Here is a 21,327-nt window from a genome sequence, read left to right as displayed (position 1 = left end):
AGATCAAAATCATCTCATTGTCTTATAAACATTTGCTTTTATATAAAGAGGAGCTGGTGTTTTACCATCATACAGCTGATTGACAGGTTTAGCTTCAGCTCCGCTCGGCGCTCTGATGTAGTTTGGAAACATGTGAGGTACCCGCCTGAGACATAAGAAATAAGAGAAATGTTCAGAGTCGACAGACGCCAAACTGTTAATAAAATTGGAGTTGCTCTCCAGTGGTTTATAAAGAACTGCAACATAAAACATCAAGCCAACAAAATGTACAGAATCAAGCAAATACTTGATATAAGAGGTGCTTATTCATCCTCTCGGGGTCCTTGGCCCAAAAAAGCTTAAAGGTCTCTTAGACTTACACAGGCTCTGTCCGGTTACGCAACAACAGTTCGGCCAGATCCGCTCTGACCGGGTTCCCTCGTTCCAAACTGATGGCGTGCTTGTCGAAAGTGTGTTCCACCGTCCCTCCCTTCCCGAGATCCCTTCAAACACACACACATACAGGAAAAATAAGTGTCTTTACTCCATGAGAAGCAGGTTTCATTATAAACCACCATACTGACCTCTGAAAGTTCCAGTCCAGTCGCAGTGTCATGTCACCTGGGCTGTTTGTCAGTTCTTTAATCAGTTCCTGTCTGCTGGGAGGACTGATTCTCCACACTGAACCTGAACTGCCCTCGATGTTGGCCGTCACGATGTCTTCATAGCTGTACAGGGTAATAAACTGCATGGCCACCTGTGAACACAGATCAGTTTGAAGGCATCACATGTTTGGCAACAGGTGAGTACTGCTATCTTAGGACGGTTTCACATTTGGTGCGATTGCCTGGTCCGAACCCGAGTTCAATTGCTCCCCCCTCCCCATGCCCCCCATGGACTGTGTTCACATATTATTTTTGCATCCGAACCGCGGTACGCTTGCATCATCAAGCTGCAGCCGGCGCGTTCTCATGTTGCTTGGCAACCGCTGTAAACGAGAAGACGACAAGCGTGATTGACGAACTGCAAGCAGAGAGATGATTTCTGAATGACTCCGCAAAAATTGACGCGGGCGGACAGACCGTTGTCATCGAAACGACTTTAGTATGTTTGCAGCAGACAGACGCAAGTGCGTTTCTGTATTATTTCTTTGAAAACAAAACCAAAGGTTTAAAAAAATAAGAACTAAAGTCAAGCAAGCATTCTATGCATTTTGTTGTCAAGGTAAGTGCACGCACACAAACACACACGTCTGTTTTGGTGGGACATTCCATATAATACGTAAATAACAGCGGTTCACTTCCGCGATTTGGTACGATTGCGCTCACATTAGCGGCGAACCGATCTGGAGTTCACATGAACCGGACCCCAGACCACCCTTTTTAAGCAGACTCGAGTACGTTTCGCGGGTGCGCACCCAAGTTCGGAAGACACCGTTCACATCATCCAAATGTACCGAACTCTGATGTCAATCGAACCCGGGTGCGCACCAAAAGTGCTAATGTGAAAACGCCCTTACAGAGGTGACCCCCTGGATCACAAAACCAGTCATAAGTTGCACAGGTATGTTTGTAGCAATAACCAAAATACAATGTTTGGGTCAAAATTATACATTTTTTTTAGATGCCAAAATCATTAGGATTTTAAGTAAAGATCATGTTGCATGAAGATATTTTGTAAATTTCCTATCGTAAATATATAACAGGGTACCCGCGGAGTCTTAAAAGTCTTGAAAAAGTATTCAATTTCATTTTGAATTTCACCTCAAAGTCTTGAATTTTTCACGGAGGTCTTAATTTTTCAAATGATCAATAGATTTATATGCTGTTAATGAATATACAAATCTCACGTGCGAGCGATAGATACGAGCGCAGCACACTATCCATGTTCGGAAAAGCATCTTAGCAAGCGCGCAGAACACTATTCGCGCGCGGGAAAGCATTCTCGCGTGTTCACAGAACACTATTCGCGCGCAGAAAAACGTCCTCCCGAGAGCGCACCTCTGTTCAAAGCGCACAAACACAGCCACGCGAGCAAAGTAAAAAGTTAAGTGTAAAGGCTGGGATGAGCGCTCGCTCGACTTTCTCTATGCGCTCGCAGCTGCACAACACGCACTTGCTCGATCAAGATGACTTGGGACTGTGGGGGCGGGACAATGACGGGTGTCCTCGCACCTGTGATAGGTTGTTTGATTTAATCAGTGACACACACAATCTTCTGTTCCACAATCCATCTCTAGTAAATCTAGGTAGAGAAGACACGTTTTAATATGATCATTTTGTCGAGAAGGTCATTTATATGTTAAACAATAGTCTTGTGTGATCCATGCAATAATAAGCTGCAACAATAACGCAAATTTGAAAGCTATTATATATTTTGTTTACAGTTTAATTAGATTACATCATCTTGCAATATATACTATAGGCTACATATTTACATTGTCACACTAAGTTAGCATTAGAAAACTTTAGTATGGTCCTGTATAAAGATTAACAGAAAAGATTAACAGAAATATATCTATATATGAGCTTGTGTCCAGTTTTTTGTTTGGTGCAGTGAACAGATCTCTTGTCTTTTTAGCGTCAAAATAGCATTACATTTTAATTTGTTGTTGTGTTTGAGGGGTTTCATTTGCCATAATAGGGTTAATTTTGTTTGTCAGTATTGTTCTGGTTCAGAGCATTACTACTAGATGTTGGTATTATCTTAACTATATTAAACAGCAAAAAAAATAATACCTTAAAAATGGTGTTATTGTTTGGTTTGCAGCTTATTTCATGGATCAAACAAGGCTATTGTTTTAACATAAATTACCTTCTCCGACATAATGGTCATATTAAAACGTGGCGGGCTACACAAGATAAAGAGAAGGGCCGCGTGTGGCCCCTGGCCCTCCAGTTGCCCATCCCTGATTTAGGGATTTTCAAATTTACAATAAATGTACATTTAAATCTATTAAATCTATTTGATTGTTGGTTTTGATTGTTGGGTAAAGATAAGGGTTAGGCTGTTTGGGCCTTGGACTCAGCCTTTCAGAGGCATGTTGTCATGAATGTTCAAACACTTGTAAATAGTAATTATTTGAGGTATATTACATATTTAAAATGATTTATTCTACCCGAATGGGTGCGATGTAGGTATTAAATTTCATTTGAAGTGGTATTAAAAAGGTCTTAAAAAGCCTTGAATTTAAGTTTGACAATCCTGGGGGTACCCTGTATAAAAACTTTATTTATCATTAGTAATATGTGTTGCTAAGGACTTCACTTGAGCAATTTTTTTCAATATTACATTTTTTTGGCGCCCTCAGATTCCAGATTTTTAAATAGTTGTATCTCGACCAAATAATGTCTTTTGTCATGTCTATAACAGAGAATTGTCACATCCAAAACACTGTTTATTCTCTAGGGCTTTTAAAAGATTAATCGCAAAAAATTAAAGTATGTGTTTGCATAATATATGTGTGTGTGTGTGTGTGTGTGTGTGTGTTGTGTAATTATTATGTATATATTAATACACACATACATGTATAAATTTAAGAAAAATGTATGTATAATAAAATATATTTATATATATTTATATATATATATATATATATATATATATATATATATATATATATATATATATATATATATATATATATATATATATATATATATATATATATATATAAGACTATTGACTGGTACTCGTAAGCGTGATCACATTACACCTATTCTTGCATCTTTACATTGGCTTCCTATACGTTTTAGAATTGATTTTAAGATCCTGGTGTTAGTTTTTAAGGCATTACATGGGTTAGCACCTCGCTACCTTTCGGATTTATTAAAACCTCACACTCCACTAAGAGCTCTTAGGTCAGCTGACCACACCCTCCTGAGTGTCCCTAGAACAAAAAAAAAAAGTAGGGGGGATCGAGCTTTTGCGGTAGCAGCACCAAAACTGTGGAACAGTCTGCCACAAGACTTAAGACAGGTTCAAACTATTTCCCTTTTTAAATCCTATCTCAAAACTTATTTTTATAGTCTTGCTTTTAATTCAGTTTGAGAGCTGTTCTTTTTATGTTTCTTGTGTTTTAAGAGGACTGTACTGATATTCTATTATTGAGTTTAATGTTGTGAGTCTTTTAATACTAGGTTTTTACTTAATTTTTGTTTATTTTATATTATATTTTATTTTAAGCTGTTTGGCTTTGTCTGTGCAGCACTTTGTGAGACACTTGCTGGTTTTTAAAAAGTGCTATATAAATAAACTTTTGATTGATTGATTGATATATATATATATGTATATATATATATATATATATATATATATATATATATATACACGTGTGTGTATTTATATATATATACATACATGTGTGTGTATTTATATACAGAAAAATAATTACACACAGTGCACATAAACACATATATTATGCAAAACCAACTTTTACTTTGATTACGAATTAATCGCAATTAATCTTTGGAGAGCCCTGTTATTCTCATAAATGCGCACATGAAATTTTAAATAAAATACAAATGTAATGTTTATTTTTTAAGAGCCAACCCTTTTCCGAGTATGTTGTCTCCTAAAAACTTGGAAACATTTACATAGGCTGATATTTTTCTGATGTCTGGGACTCATCAGGGGTTTAGGAAAATATAAACCGATGGTTGGATCAATATACCGGTAATAAATTATATAAATCTATTTTAATTTTTGACTGAAAATATCCCATCCATAACACTCTTTTACTGTGCTCATTTACATGAATTTATCCTACTGTAAAGTGTTACCAATAAATTTGTATTGTGTAATGTCATTGAGGCACATTAATGTTATATTCAGAGTTCCCACACCTTAGTTAACTTAAAATTCAAGGACTTTCCAGGTCAAATACTCTCAAATTCAAGGACTAAATGTGGGGACACATTTCAAATGAGAGCAAGGTTACATCGTGTTACCTTTTAAGATACATTGTTACAGTTCCCTTTCGAGGGAACTCGCGCTGCATCACTGCGGTGACACTTTAAAGACGCCTCCAGTGGTAAGTCCGTCTGAATGTGTATATCAAATTCAACCAATAGTGAAACTTAACGACAAAGACAGGGTGACGCGGGAGCCAGGAAGTATATCGCTATCTGAAATATTGCCAAAGACGGCGTTACAGGGACGCAGGAAGTATGGCAAGGGAGACGCAGCGTCTCGTTCCTTTCTCAGGTAACAACAGTTACATACGTAACCTGAGACGTTTTCATTTGTCAAAAAATCATTTTGATATGAATCAACATTCGCATACAGAAGATATAAGCATTTAAAGTGAACAGTTTAGCACATGTGCTTAAAAAGTCTAGAATTTTTATGATATTATCCTACACTACACAGGGAATAATATGGATTTTTTTTCAGAAAACTTCTTGCATAAAATAGATTCAAGCACTTTCAATAACCTGTATCTATGTATGTATATTTTCTAAAACTTCCCAGGGCCTTGAATTCCCTCCCCAGATTCACAAACTTTCAAGGATTTCAAGGACCCGTGGGAACCCTGTAAATTTACTTACAGCGTTTTTTGCAAACTGGCTGTTGAGGCGATTGTAATCTTTCTCAGTGAAGGGCTGAATGGACTGCTGCTGAACGCTCATTGTGAATAACGGCTGAGAAAAGAGATGAAATCATTAAACAAAAATATTACAACGGTGCGCTATGTACAACGCTATCGAGTGATGTTTTTTACCTCATAACCTCCAAGCCTCACTGTAACTGTGACATCGACAGGATGGTTAACCACACCCACTACAGATTTGACCAATGAGATGAAGAGCAGTGGAAACCAGATGATGCAAATGAGGAAGAGAATAATCAAGCCGCCCATCCCATATTTGACAATCTTCTTTTTCTTTTGTCCTTTCGGTTGAGGATATTTCTGGAAAAACATTTAGGAAAAATGTATGTTATCAAGATGACTTAAAGTAATACCCCACCTCTGTCATCACACACCGAGGTTTAATGTGTTTGACAAAAATTTGTTTATAATATTAACCATAAAAATGAGTAATAGGGACGTTTGCTTTTCATCTAGGATTACTGTTTATTGATATCTAAATGATAAACCTGACTCTATCTGATGCAAAATGTGCATATTTAACATGTTAAAGAAGCGCTGCTACCTTCTCTGTCTCCCGGCTGCACTTGATGATGAAGATATTGGCATAGATGTCCTCCACACACATCCAGTTGGAGAGAGACAGCGTCGTATCGGTCCAAACCCAGTCCATCACCGCCCGGAGCTCGACTAAGAAGGGAACGAGTCGAAAGCTGTGAAAACAACACCAGAAAATTTGAGCAAAAAGCAGAAAAATAGGAAGAATATAAAATAAGGAATATTTGCTCACCCCTGAAAAAGGAAGAGATTGAGATGATTGTATTTCTTGGTGAGAAAGTTTCCAAGGATTCGTGTCGGGTATCCACAGCGGATCTGATACGCCGACAGTGTAAAGTAGATGCACTTAAAAAAATACCACAGCTGGGCCACCGAGTTATGACTGAACATCCTGTAATAATAAAGACAATATCTCGCTTTATATCAGTAGTTAGTGTCGGTGAATTAGTTTCATTTACACCCAAACACAAAGGTAAAATCACATGGTCGTCTACAAAAGATCAGGAAAGCTTCAAATTCTCTCATATCCAACATCAAGCTGCACTTTCTGGTCGAATGTTGTAAGGTAGGGTTTCATCTGTTTATTTGATTGACAAATCATAAAACTTGCTTTAACTATTTGATGTCACTGCAAGTTAAGCCATGTAATTTCTGCTTTCAGCTTTATAACAAAACAGTCCTAAATCTTTTGCATCAATTCTAACAAACTAAAGCTTTAAGGGACAATAGCAAATTCATCATATACCAAGTTGTATGCAATGCATTAAAACAACAAATACCATCTCTCATGACTTAGGTTTTTTGCAGTTATCAGGTCTGACCAAGAACATCTAACTAGTTAGTCCAACTAATCAATCAAATGGCAATCCTGGACCAGCATACAGTAAATGACCCAGCTAGAAACCGTCTGGATTTTCTCCCCTCCTCTTCCTCACCTTTCAGTGACGGCAGGGAGAATGAAGAACATCCACAGGTGAATCCCAAACACCAGAATAATCTGGAAGATGAGTTTGCCCAAGATGCTCTTCCTCAGGTAAAGCGCTCGGTCGATGATCATCGTGCTGAATTGAATGAGCAACATGACCAGAAAGGCCTCGGGGACCTGATCTTCAGACAGAGATGAAGCGATATCCGCTGCTGCCGAGTATTTCTGTGATACACAAAACATTCACACAGTTAAACTCTGTTAAACTAAAGGATTACTCCACTTTCATAAAATAAATCCCATTAATCTTTCGTGTGTTCAGTTGAAAATTTTTTTAGGAAAACATTCCAGGATTTTTCTCCTGGAATCTTTTGTGGACTTCAACAGTTTACAGCAGGGGTTCTCAAAGTTTACATTCAAATATTCCAAATCTGAATTCTCAACATTTTCATAGGTCCGGAAAAACTTTATGTAAATCATTTGTTTATATAACAAATCAACACAAATAGTTTGGGAAAAACATAAGTGTATTTTGCATTTAAAGTAAAAATTTATTTTTAAAACAAACACAAGAAATATGACAAAAGTAACCAGGTGCAAAATACAGAGCAACCTAATTAGAGAAATGGCACAGTTTGTTCTCCATCAGATGCATAAACCATGGCAAAAAAGTGTGGTTAAGACACTGACCTAAATTGGGGTGCACCTATAAATTGGCTAATGATGCTTGCTATGCTTCTCAATGAATTACGGTGAAATGCCACTACATCCAAAAGCCAGGGGGCGCTCTCGTGCAGAAACTTAATATGCGCTGCAGACGAAGAACCAGAAACACGCAACTCCAGGAAATGTCTTAAGGATATATTTATATTGCTGTTCTTCAAACCTTTTCAGGTATTTTCATGATAATAAAGAATATGTATAAAGATTATGTATGCCGAGTGTTGCTTTTTCAAATGCATGTTTTAAACGACTCTAACCAACAGGGATTTCAGATTGATAAGGACTTACTGATCAAAAGTCGTAGTACATGAAGTAGCTGTGCATAATATCTGGGTGTGATGACTACATCGTCACACAGAATTTTTTTTAATAATTTGTTTTATTTTCGGACCAGGAATACTCTTAAATCTAAAAAGAAAAAAAAACTAAACGAATGGTTTACAAGTTTAATATGCATTTGTAAAGTAGCAAATGCACACATTTTAATCAATCACATAGAAATTATTGCACTTGTAATATGAAGTGGACGCGGGTCCGGATCAAGTTCCCGTCGTGTCCTGATCCGGACCGGAGTCCGGACTTTGAGAACCCCTGGTTAACAGTTTCAACTCAGTTTTTAAAGATCTCTAAACATTCCCAACCGAGGCATAAGGGTTTTATCTAGCAAAACCATCATCATTTTCGCTAAAAAGCACTTTTAAAGGGACAGTTCACCCAAAAATGAAGATAATTTCATTAATGATTCACCCTCATGTCGTTCCAACCTCGTAAGCCTCCGTTCATCTTTGGAAACACAGTTTAAGATGTTTTATATTTAGTCCGAGAGCTTGTTGACCCTTCATTGAAAATCTATGTACGGTATACTGTTCATGTCCAGAAAGGTAATAAAAACATCATCAAAGTAGTCCATGTGACATCAGTAGGTCAGTTAGAATGTGTTGAAGCATCCAAAATAAAATTTTGGTCCCAAAATAACACGCGACTGCAGTGACTGTAAACAAAAAAAAAACAGTTGGGGCGCACCAGATAACACGTCAGCCTCGTCATACATCATCCATGTCACTGCAGTGTCGGTGCCAGAGGGGTGTCCAGGGTGGCACTGGACACCCTTGACATGTCACTGGCCACCCCGTGTGCCACCCCAAATTTAATGCGCTACTTTCACTTAATCGCTATGTTTATTTTCGACGTGCGGCAGCGCAGCACATTGTTAAAAACAAACATTATGAATATTAACCCTCCCTGCGGTCGCGGCGCAAACTCTTTATTTTTCAATCACTGCACAAAGAGACTTGGATTACTCTGCTGATTTTGGACATACAGATATGATTTATACATCATTTAAAACGTTAAAGTGTCATTTTTTGTGTGTCTATAAAAACTGAATGTTGTGCTTTTCATACCATCAGAAGATAAATGTCATGTCTACATAGGATAATGCTTGGAATCTCTTTAAAATGATGTAAGTGAAGTCGTACATTGCTAATACTACATGATTTCACCGTATATGCTGGAAGTGTGGTAATTTTCTTGTGGACTGAATAAAGCCTAAGATTGCCAGTTCTTTTTACAACAAAACCCAGCACCATGTTTTCAATCTTGACGTGATCTTTATAGGCTACTGTATGATTGTTAATTCGACTGGATTGCCACATTGAACTTGAAAGCGCGACGCGACGCGCATATCCGATAGTTCATTTTCGCGTCTTTTTGGCTTAAGTGGACAAATGCTCATGTCAAAATAGCTGTCTTGGTGATTTTCATACTAAACATTTGGTTACTGTACGTCTTAAACGAATAAACATTTTATTGCATTCGGTCTTAGCCTAACCTGTTGAAGTCTCTCTGTCATTAAAGTTAATTAAATATCAAAAGAAAAAAGAAAACTTTTGCATCTTCTGTATCTTCGTAAATAAAGATTAATCCAAACATCCTTTGTGTTGAGCTCTGCTATTTGAAGTAAGTTTATGGTTTGTTTAGATTTCCTGATCTTTTGCTTCATTAAAGGGATAGTTCACAAAATGAAAATTCTGTCATCATTTTTACATCCTTATGTTGTTCTAAACATGTACGAATTTCTTTTTTCTGATGAACACAAAAGAAGATATTTTGATAAATGATGGTATGCACACAGCTGTTAACCATTGACTTCCATAGTAGGAATAAAAACAACATGATGGATTTCAATAGATATAACATTAATTGTGTGCTTACCATCATTTATCAAAATATCTTCTTTTGTGTGTATTAAAATAAAATACAGGTTTAGAACAACATAAGGGTGAGAAAATTTTCATTTTTGGGTGAATCCCTTTAACAGACAGTAAATCAGATGTAAGAAATACAGTAGAAAGATTTAAAATTCCCCCTCGTTTACATCTAATGCGATCAAAAGATTAATTTATGCTTTCTTGATACATGGTTACACGTCATTTTCTTTTATGGACTATGGACCCCCTAAAGTAGCATTGGCCAACCCCTGGCCACCGCATTAAAAAAATTCTAGTTCCGCCACTGCAGTCACGTGACTTTAGTCTTGCACATTCTCTCGGACTATGTAGTCCCGTACGTAGATTTCTAATGAAGGGTCAACAAGCTCTTGGACTAAAACATCTTAAACTGTGTTCCGAAGATGAACAGAGGTCTTACGAGTTTGGAATGACATGAGGGTGAGTCATTAATGACATTATTTTCATTTTTGGGTGAATTATCCCTTTAAACCACAATTTCTCGTCTTGCACTAGCCGTGTGATGCGCCAGCGTGACCTTACGTATTACATAATCACGTAGAAAGGTCATGCATTACGTATGTGAAACGCACACTTGCAGACCATTTTTAAAGAATAAACTGACACAAAGACATTAATTTGTATAAATTTACATACAACGTCTGACACGTATGATGACGCAGAAGTATGATTGGAAAACGACGCATAGCCTACGGCGGCGAGGCTACGCCGTAGAATTTACGCAGAACTATAATGAGACCTTAGTTTCGCATACGAAATGTGTGACGATTCAATTTTTTATATAAAAATGATCGTCCTACAACATCACTGCAAATGTTTTTGTGCTAAAATAAATTTTTCTCAAAACTGATTCGCAATGAATTGAACAGAGGCACATTTTTTTGGACAACAGTAGGATCTCATGAAGCTCCGCCGGTACATTTTCATAGTAATTCAGAAATTCCGTCCACGTTCCTTGGATATCTTTTGTATTTTTGATAGAGAAATGAAATTCTCTGTACTCACTCCAAAAGCCCAGAAACCAAAGATGACGATGATAAAATCCACCACATCGGTGAGGAACATGAGAGCGTAGACATCAGTGGCCGCTTGGTATTCTGCATGCAGGATGTCTCTGAAGAATCTGCAGGTCGGTCTGTAGACGTTGTTCACTCTGCAAAGATAAAGATGAAGGCCAAACCAGAATACATCAATCATTCACATCATAAACTACAAGACCACTAAATTATCTAGGTAACCCAGCTGTTCCATGGGTTTGACATGGTTTTTATCTGGTCTAAGCTGGTTTATAAGTGTCATCAGCTGGACTATAACCTGTAAAAGTTTTTACCAATCAGGGTTGAATTTTATGCATAGCTTTACTTACATGGATAAGAAAAGACTCTTGAGTTTTCCTCTAACAGCATTCAGAAGTTTTATGCTGTTGTCTCTGTGTTTGCTCTTGGATTTCTTCTTCTTGGGCTCTTTCTTCGTAGTGTCTGACAGAATTAAATAAGTTATAATAATTTTACAACCAAAGAAGCCTCACTTGAAAAACACAATCCAATTATACCTTAAAGACAGACATTAAATGTGTTCTGAGTTTCTGACACCACAGAAACATGTGATATTAACCACCCAGTCATGTTTGAATGATAAAAACGGCAATAAAAATAAAATAAGTTATCAAAACGTATTCGAACGCTGAAACCACGCCCACTCCCGTCAACTTTCAAATACCGCTGTGACATGAATAAATGCTCGTGATTGTGTTAGGGGCGGGGCCATGCATGGTGGCTCCAGTGCATCATCAAGCCACCGTTTTAGCCCCGCCCAAATAATTATGTGTTTCCCAATCCTGGTCCTGTAGGCCCCCCTTCTAGAAAGTTTTAGATGTCTCCTTATTTAACACACCTGATTTAACTCATCAGCTTGATAGGGAGACATGTTTACCATTTTGTAAGGAGGCTGATAAGTTGAATCAGGTGTTTTAAATAAGGAGACATCTAAAACTTTCTGGGAGGGGGGCCTTGAGGATCACAGTCTTTGTCACATTTTTCACCAATACATTTCTAACATTTATAATGTGTTTAGAATAATTATACACCGAATTTAATTCATGTAAACATATGTAGTACATATCTTGAATTTGACCAGTACACTTAAAGGACACAAAATACCCAGACAATCTCTTAAGATTTTATCTACAAATATTTCATTCACCGTTTTTTGTCTGTTTGGCCTTGCGGAATCGTAGGAAGCGTCGTTTCTTCTGTCCGTCCTCCTTCTCCGTATCCGGGGATTCTGTGCTGCCGAAGATCGGCTCAGGGTCACTCTGGATTTCTCCATCGGTGGGTGTATCTGCTGATGGTGTGATTGACAGCACCTCGGTCTCTGGTTCTGCTTGAGTTCGACTGTCCTCTTCATCTGAGAATTTCTCTTTCTCATTCGGACTCTTGTCCACAGATGAATGTTTGCTCTTCTCCTCCAGTGGTCCCTCGTGGTCCCAAAGGCCGTAGCGCTGAGAAAAGCCAATTGATTAAGAAGTACCACAATGTTTTGAAACTTTTACTCCTTATGGAATATAAAGAGCGAAAACTACATGACTCTCCACAGATGGGAAAAGATGTTTGCTGGTTATTGTTGCCAGTCAATCATTGTAACTTGCGTAAGTTATACGATGATTTAAGGTAGTCAGCAGCTTTTCTAGTTAAGGATGATTTTATGAGCGTTAGTTACCTGGAGAAGTGATCGGTGAAAGAATAGGGCCAGCAGCTGAAGCAGGTCATATCGGATATAGTTATCCGTTTTCTCCAAGCCCAGGATACGAGGTGGGAAGAAGGGCTTGTCGTGATTTAACTTCAGCTCATATTCGTTGTTCCACGGAAAGAAACCGAATTGAAACAGGTATTTGACCACAACCATTACCTGTAGGAAACAGTACACAGTGCAGATGTTTAATGGTAACGTTAATGACATCAAACAGTTTCATAAGAGGTCCAAAATTGGTCTTTTGAGTTTTAAAGGTTTTAAAACGCTGGTTGGTTTGTTGCTGCCCTACCCCAACTGGTCAACCACCTAAATCAGATTTTACCAGCTATAAAACATGCAAACCAGCTACCAACATAAACAGGTTTACATTTTCCCCAACAAGGAAAACCATGACAGCAGTTAGCCAATCACATCCAAGCTTAATAAACAAATATTCAAATAATGCTTGTCAATCAGCAGTCAGAGGGCGTATCCACGCGTCTCACCTCTGTATAGATGATGGCCACCATCCAGAACCTCTTTGTGGGCCGTGGTACGGACAGCATCGCCCAGAGAAACACCAGGATTGGAAGCACCAATGAGATGACAGAAGCTGTGACCAGGTTATTCAGCACGATGATTAAATAACAGACGAGCTCAGAATGAGCCGCCAGGACGTTATAAAGAGCAAACATCAGTTTGAGGAGACGATTCTGAGATGAGTAAAACTCACGACTCTGATTGAGCTCCTCAACACCGAATGGTCTGAAACAAACAAATACAACAAAACACTTTTTATGAAGTGTCTTTCACAGAGCCGGAAGGACTTAAAGGACTGTTTTAAAACGATTTGCATTATTTTTATAACAATTAAGCACATTTTCTTTAAATATTCTCATCATTGTAACACAAAACTAAATTTCCCTTCACAATATGATAAAATTTATTATCACAATATGATAAAGAATGAACAATGTGAAGCATCTATACTTTATTTTTATTTATTATTAATAATTTATTATTATATAAAAAGTAAAATATAAAAGTGCTTTTAGTTACTATGAAACAAAATAAATAAAGTAAAATAAAAAGTACTTTTATTTACTATAAAAACAAAAATAAGTAAAATTAAATAAAATTTTATTTACTATAATGCAAAATAAAAATTAATTAATTAAAATAAAAAGGTTTGATTAATTTACAATAAATACATAAAAATAAAGTAAAATAAATAGTATCTTTATTACTATAAAAACAAAGATTAAATATTTTTTTATTTAAAATTAAAAACAAATAAAATAAAAACAATTTTAATGTACTAAGAAAAACAAAGTTAAATTAAAAAAAATTATAATTTACTATAAAAAACAAAACAAAATAAAAACAATTTTCATTTACTAAAAAACATAAAATAAAATTTTAAAATAAAATACAAATTTTATTTAATATAAAAACATAAAATAAAGTAAATTAAAAAAATGACTAAGCTATCTGAACAATTATAGGTATTTAGAATGGCTAATACTGATATCTTAACAGTAATAGTGGCTTATATACTGTAATGCTGATTTATAATACCATTTTAAGACCGCAAATACTGACTTTGAAATATGTGTATTTTTTGTGAAATAGTGGCATGATATCATACAGGCATGGTAACAGATCCTTTAAGTATTGTGATGTGTTAAGCAGTGGGTCAGGTACCTCTCTGACAGCAGCTCACTGGCGGTTCTGGAGCGGCGAGGTCGTTCCATGTAAACGTGTTCTGAATCAAGCTCTAGTGTGAGTTCAGAGGCCAGAGTTGTGCTGCTAAACTCACGGGCGTTAGCCAATCCACCAAGCGGCTCAAACTCCACCACACTGCAAAAACAATGTGATATCTCATTACTGATGGACACACAGATGTTAGATTGTTAATTGTTAGAGCTTTGCATTAGCATCGCAAATGCTGTAGGTTTGATTACCAGAAAACACATAAATGCATAGACTGAATGCACTGTACATTACTTTCAATAAAATTGTCTGCCAAATGCATACATGTAAATGTAAGGTGGTTGCTACTGTGTTGCCTAGCAGTTTTGTGGGTGGTTGCTATGGCGTTGCTTGGCAGTGTTTGAAGGTGTTGAGGGTGGTTGCTATGGCGTTGCTTGGCAGATTTTAAAGGGGTTGTGGGTGGTTGCTGTGGTGTTGCTTGGCAGATTTTTAAGGTGTTCTGGATGGTTGCTATGGCGTTGCTTGGCAGATTGTGAAGGTGTTCTTGGTGGTTGCTATGGTGTTGCCTAGCAGTTTTTGCTATGGCGTTGATTGGCAGATTTTGAATGTGTTATGATTGGTTGCTGTGGCATTGCTTGGCAGTTTTTAAAGTTGTTGTGGGTGGTTGCTATGGCTTTGCTTGGCAGATTCTGAAAGTGTTGTGAGTGGTTGCTATGGCATTGCTAAGCAGTTTTTAAAGGTGTAGTGGAAAGTTGCTATGTTGTTGCCAGTCAGCTTTTGAAGGTGTTATGGTGGTTGCTATGGTGTTGCCTGGCATTTTTTGAAGGTGTTGTGGGTGGTTGCTATGGCATTGATTGGCAGATTTTGAAGGTGTTGTGGGTGGTTGCCATGGTGATGCTTGGCAGATTTTGAAGGTGTTCTGGATGGTTGCTATGGCGTTGCTTGGCAGATTGGGAAGGTGTTCAGGGTGGTTGCTATGGTGTTGCTTGGCAGATTTTTAAGGTGTACTGGATGGTTGCTATGGCGTTGCTTGGCAGATTGTGAAGGTGTTCTTGGTGGTTGCTATGGTGTTGCCTAGCAGTTTTTGCTATGGCGTTGATTGGCAGATTTTGAAGGTGTTATGATTGGTTCCTGTGGCATTGCTTGGCAGTTTTTAAAGTTGTTGTGGGCGGTTGCTATGGCTTTGCTTGGCACATTTTTAAGGTTTTGTGTATGGTTGTTATGGCGTTGCTTGGCAGATTCTGAAAGTGTTGTGAGTGGTTGCTATGGCATTGCTAAGCAGTTTTTAAAGGTGTAGTGGAAAGTTGCTATGTTGTTGCCAGTCAGCTTTTGAAGGTGTTATGGTAGTTGCTATGGTGTTGCCTGGCATTTTTTTAAGGTATTGTGGGTGGTTGCTATGGCATTGATTGGCAGATTTTGAAGGTGTTGTGGGTGGTTGCTGTGGCGTTGCTTGGCAGATTAGGAAGGTGTTCTGGGTGGTTGCTATGGTGTTGCTTGGCAGTTTTTGAAGGTGTTGTGTGTGGTTGCTATGGCGTTGCTTGGCAGATTTTGAAGGTGTTATGATTGGTTGCTGTGGCATTGCTTGGCAGTTTTTAAAGATGTTGTGGGTGGTTGCTATGGCTTTGCTTGGCACATTTTTAAGGTTTTGTGTATGGTTGCTATGGCGTTGCTTGGCAGATTTTGAAGGGGTTCTGGGTGGTTGCTGTGGCGTTGCTTGGCAGATTAGGAAGGTGTTCTGGGTGGTTGCTATGGTGTTGCTTGGCAGTTTTTGAAGGTGTTGTGTGTGGTTGCTATGGCGTTGCTTGGCAGATTTTGAAGGTGTTATGATTGGTTGCTGTGGCATTGCTTGGCAGTTTTTAAAGATGTTGTGGGTGGTTGCTATGGCTTTGCTTGGCACATTTTTAAGGTTTTGTGTATGGTTGCTATGGCGTTGCTTGGCAGTTTTTTAAAAGTGTAGTGGGTGGTTACTATCGTAAGACTTACTTGATGTTGCTGCTGAAGCGAACATTGTCTGTGTCCGTCTCATCAAGGCAGGTCTCTAACGTGAGGTTCTCGCTGTCCTGTGACAGCTGGTCCTCCATTGGCTGTCTGGTGGGTCTCTGTGTATTGCATAATCATCATGAGAATGATTCCTAATATTGACTAAATAAAATGTGAAGTGAGTGACTCACCTGGCTGATGTTATGAACGATGAGATAGCGCTCCTCACAGAGGACCGTTGAAGTATCTACATACTGCTTGGTGAGTAAGTTAAGCCACATGGTAAAGCCATCCACCATGGCCAGGAAAAGCACCCACAAGAATTTCAGGATGTCTAGAATCCTCTGCACTATATCACCTCCTTTGGCTGGAAAACACGTAAACATGTCAACTCTTAAAGTGATTTCACTGCCTATCAAAAGAGTTTTGGATATTATTCTTTTTTTAAATAGTCTTAATCGGCAATATATATTACAAAATAATAACTGAAGTGACACATGGTTCAATTAAATGTGTCTTTTTGTGAAACATACAAACTTCTAGCATTGCTCAGTGCTCAAGATCAAGTTACTTTCAAACGTGACAGTAAACCAGTGTGTTATTAACATCCATGCCTTTCAGATACTTACATACAGAATAGTTATCAAGCTAGAAGTGTACAACATAAAAAAATGTAATACTACCATTAGCAATGTTAAATGAAAAACAATGCAAAATTAAGGGTGAGGGTATATTTGCAATGTCATTATTACCTAACCCCTCTCCATCCTCATCTTTCTCCTCCTCTTCTTGGGAGTTTTCAACATCAAACACAGGGCTATCATCTTCATCTGCATCATCTGATAACCAGTGAGAGACATAAACACTTCAGTTTACTGGTTACCAGTTTACAGTAACTGGTTGCTCTTCTTCAGTGTGTACAGTATGTGTGGCTTATGTGCTTCTGTCTCTTTATAACCTGAAGTCGGTGAAATTTGTCTCATCTTTTTTTCAGCTCTCTGTCTCTGTTGTCGATCTTTCAGGGCTTCTTTTGCACTGGTGACCCAGGCCTGATACGCCAGCTGTGAGCAACGGTAAAGACCAGGGTTAAAAAATCAAGTGCTAGTTAACTTTGGACTCACAAGCTTCACCTGATTTGGATTCACCTGAAATGCAGTCTGTTTTCGAGGTTTTTCCTCATGAAGAGTCTCATCTTCCTCACCACTGTCGGACTCAAACATGTAATATTCCCCAGAATGCAACACTAAAAGGAAAACACATTCACTCAGATGTAAGCTCTGCTTCTGAAGCACCACAAAAATGTTTATACCACCTTATACTTAATAACATATTAGATAACATTTTATTAAAAGACACCAGATCAGTATGATTGGTGGGTTTACCAGTGGCATGGTCTTTCCAGGGATATTGCCATTCTTTGGATTTGGACGGCTGTCTCTCCTTCTGCTCTGTGGAGTCTGTAAGATGACAAACAAACGTGGTATGACTGATGCATGCTTACAGAATTAACATGGCTGCTATTTACAGAGTTTTGCATAACCTTTACCACTTCTATTACAGATTATAAAATATTTAATCATATTTTGCATATGTATATTTAATAATATTTTTGCTCATTTTTCATTCCCACTCCAATTTGCCGATAAATTGCATACAGTAAGAAAATCCCTCCCGTCCGATATTGCATACTGTGACAGTTTGTAGTTAATTAGATGAACCAACTGCTTTATTGTTAAAAGTGCAGTACATTTTCTGTGCACTTGTTTAAACAACATGAAATAAGTGTGCGGACTGCGAGGTTTTCCAAGACACAAATCAGTCCTGCCAGAAAAACGCAGTTTTTTGTGTTTGTTGCAGACAAAAATCTTTGATCTTGCGACACTTTTTCTTAAAAATTCGATGTTTATGCAATTTTATGCAATGAAATTGCGAAAACTTGCCAAAATTGTGGGAACTTGAAAAAATTGTTTGCAGCTTTTGATTGATGTTTATGTCGCGTAATTACGTCACTTCCTAACGTTCACACGACAACAGGGGACATGGCTGCGCATGTGTGAGGTAAATGCAACATTTTTTTTTATTTATGCTAAGATATATATATTTTGCTACGAAAATCTGGGATTATGAAATCATGCAAACCCTGCATATTTTGCGAGCAGAAAACTGCAATTTATGCAGTGAAACTGCGGTGTATTTAAAAAATGCGGCCCCCGCATAATTATGCGGACTTTGGCTGACTATGCGTTGAATCATGCGATCGCATAATCGCGTTTTTCTGGAGGGACTGACAAATTGCACGTGTTATCACACATCACATAACTAACCCATATTAAAATTACAAGCAACCTACTTTATTACTGGTTTCGTACCTGAAGGCTGTTCGCCTACGGCAGATGGTTTACGTCCCTCCCTATATTTCTCCTGTTTGTCACGTATACGCTTCATTCTGTTGAGAAATAAAGAAAAACTTAGTTTTGTGTTTTGCATGAAAACAGAATGTTTGACAGAATGTTAAACTCACGATTCCTTCAGCTGTTGTAATGACTTCTTCTCTACTTGCTGATAGAAAAGCATGTTCTTTATAATGCTGGAGCGAAACAACTCGAAACCCCTGCAGACACACAAAGAAAAACATCAGGTCAGAACGTACGTTTTATTATACCCTACCACAACAAAAAATCTCCAGCAGGTGGCGTCCTCACCGAGAGGCCTGACGTGCTGACGCTTGAATGTCAGCGGTGACGTGCAGAAAGTAAAAGCTGAGGAAGACTCTCCTCTGCAACAGCAAAAAGAAGAAACAGATGCTGTCCCAAATAATTCCCGCTTCTTCCACAGGCAGAGCGCAGTCTTTATCACACACAGAGTTTGCTGTGAAAAAACACAATCACGTACTTATAAACAAAAAGTGTCACTTTGTATTAAAGTAAATAAACAAATTTGAGGAATTGAAAGAGTCCAAAATTACGCACAGTATTGCAACCAAAAAACATTATGTTTGAAAGCCTGTGCTGTAGGACACTTACGATCGTAGTAGCCTTTGACTGTGCACACCAAACTAAAGAGCTGTATGACCCAGCAGAAGTTCTTCTGCATGTCCACCACAAACACGCAAGCCAGAATCTAACAGAAAAACAGGGTCGTCATCATCATACATCTCATACGAGCCTGTTAAACGCACTTCTGTTTACTCACAGACAAAATATTCTTCGAGATGATCACAGCCACGTTGTACATGATCAGACAGTCCCACATGAGCAGGCGCGTTCGGGACGGCTTGACCAGGAGCTTCGTGCCGAAGAGCAGGAAGAAGAAACAGGCCAAAAGATAACCCAAGCCGAACACGCTTATCCGGGTGGCCCCGGTCACAAACACCACGGACAGAACAAACCAGAACATGTAGCGAAATACCAAAACCTTTGCCATGTCTAGATAGCACCTACAGAGGGAGAGAGAGTCACTTAGATTAAACCGTATATGAGGCAGAGTCCTGCAACGGGTCGGGTACACGCAAGTACCAGCGGATACCCGCATAAAAGTGTCGTAAACGGGTAGATTGTGACATTGCTAAAATTCACGGGCGCATAATTAACTCTGTGCAGGCGGGTAGTAGCGCGAATGAAAATATGTGCAATATTTGTATGTCTAAATTACCATTACACGCGCAACATATGACATTTGACCCATCACGTCACCACCACTGAGACAGTGCGCGACCTTTGTTGATTCTTTGTTGTGTAGGTAGGTGGTAGCTTTTTTCTTGTTCTTTTTTCATTAATAGGTCTATTTGTGTATAGTTATCAGGTTCCATGGCCTATTTAGGTGCCGATGGTATACGGCTCGGATCTGGTTCTGAACTTTGCGGGTACAGGCAGGAGCGGGTCTTCAAAAAAGGACATAAGGGCCTTTCTGTACCCTCTAGTTAAACTTTTTGAAATCAATAAATACTGTAAAATAGAAAGTAAAAAATCAACTTAGAAATTACATAATTCCTTTTATAATTTAAATCAGGGATTTAAAAACATTTTTGTCAACCAAACCCCCCCTTCACCTAAATACATTTGAAGTACCTCCTGAGATTTTAAGTAAAAATGTGACTCTGGACCACAAAAACATAAGGGTACATTTTTATTTATTTAAATTTATACATCATCTGAAAGTTGAATAAGTAATTAATGCATGGTTTGTTCGGGTAGGACAATATTTGGACGAAAATTATTTGAAAATATTTAATTTGAGGGTTCAAAGAAAATAAAAACATTGAGAAAATCGTCTTTAAAGTTGTCCAAATAAAGTCCTTAGAAACTGCATCCACGCATTTTTTATGTATTTACGGTAGGAATTCATTGAACATGATCTTACTGTATATCATAATTATTTTAGCCATAAAAGAAAAATTGAAAATTTTGATCCATACAATGTATGGCAGGTTTTGTGGTCTAGGGTCACATATAGCAATATTTGTATAGCAAATTAGCATCTTTTACTTTAAAAACAGTTAATTTTCATCTCCTTTAAAGTTTCTACAGTAGTATTTTACATAGTTACGGTTATTATTACTTGTTATTGTACCTTCATCAGTTTTTTTTGTACATAAAACCAATATAACCATATAACCAATCAGTCCATTTTGCATGAGTTCTCAGTTTTTTTATATTTTGTAGTGTTGTGTCATGGTGACATGACATGCAGATTTAAAATATTTTGTTAGCAAGATTTTTATTTATTATTTATTTACAAACCCCTTGTAATTCCTCCCCAAACCACCAGGGGTTTGCAAACCCCAGTTTGAAAGAACTGTCCCACAAAAAGTAAAATTTAAAAAGTAAAAACTCATGTGATTAAAATACTTGATGGCTTTCTCTATTTTTTTTTCAAAGGGA

At 37.8% G+C, this 21,327-nt stretch overlaps 1 protein-coding gene across 2 annotated transcripts in view; it reads right to left on the bottom strand.

Annotated features, from left to right (window-relative positions):
- piezo1 (piezo type mechanosensitive ion channel component 1 (Er blood group)) overlaps positions 1–21,327 on the bottom strand; it is a 115,709-nt gene that overhangs the window by 4,392 nt on the left and 89,990 nt on the right. For both annotated transcript variants that reach the window (XM_065261722.2, XM_065261723.2), the window contains exons 25-49: positions 19,640–19,883; positions 19,471–19,567; positions 19,150–19,315; positions 18,969–19,058; positions 18,817–18,893; positions 17,830–17,904; positions 17,593–17,690; positions 17,406–17,508; positions 17,200–17,286; positions 16,639–16,814; positions 16,451–16,566; positions 14,459–14,614; positions 13,261–13,519; positions 12,743–12,931; positions 12,227–12,524; positions 11,391–11,502; positions 11,030–11,177; positions 7,063–7,277; positions 6,360–6,518; positions 6,135–6,282; positions 5,702–5,890; positions 5,529–5,621; positions 564–736; positions 360–482; positions 66–145 (exon numbers count right to left, since the gene is read on the bottom strand). In XM_065261722.2, coding sequence (XP_065117794.1) covers positions 66–145; positions 360–482; positions 564–736; positions 5,529–5,621; positions 5,702–5,890; positions 6,135–6,282; positions 6,360–6,518; positions 7,063–7,277; positions 11,030–11,177; positions 11,391–11,502; positions 12,227–12,524; positions 12,743–12,931; positions 13,261–13,519; positions 14,459–14,614; positions 16,451–16,566; positions 16,639–16,814; positions 17,200–17,286; positions 17,406–17,508; positions 17,593–17,690; positions 17,830–17,904; positions 18,817–18,893; positions 18,969–19,058; positions 19,150–19,315; positions 19,471–19,567; positions 19,640–19,883 — 3,671 coding nt within the window. The remainder of the gene's footprint in view (positions 1–65; positions 146–359; positions 483–563; positions 737–5,528; positions 5,622–5,701; positions 5,891–6,134; positions 6,283–6,359; positions 6,519–7,062; positions 7,278–11,029; positions 11,178–11,390; positions 11,503–12,226; positions 12,525–12,742; positions 12,932–13,260; positions 13,520–14,458; positions 14,615–16,450; positions 16,567–16,638; positions 16,815–17,199; positions 17,287–17,405; positions 17,509–17,592; positions 17,691–17,829; positions 17,905–18,816; positions 18,894–18,968; positions 19,059–19,149; positions 19,316–19,470; positions 19,568–19,639; positions 19,884–21,327) is intronic.

The sequence above is a fragment of the Paramisgurnus dabryanus genome, chromosome 2, assembly GCF_030506205.2.
Source record: "Paramisgurnus dabryanus chromosome 2, PD_genome_1.1, whole genome shotgun sequence".
Classification (NCBI taxonomy): domain Eukaryota; kingdom Metazoa; phylum Chordata; class Actinopteri; order Cypriniformes; family Cobitidae; genus Paramisgurnus; species Paramisgurnus dabryanus.
This window is presented reverse-complemented; position numbering and strand designations above follow the sequence as displayed.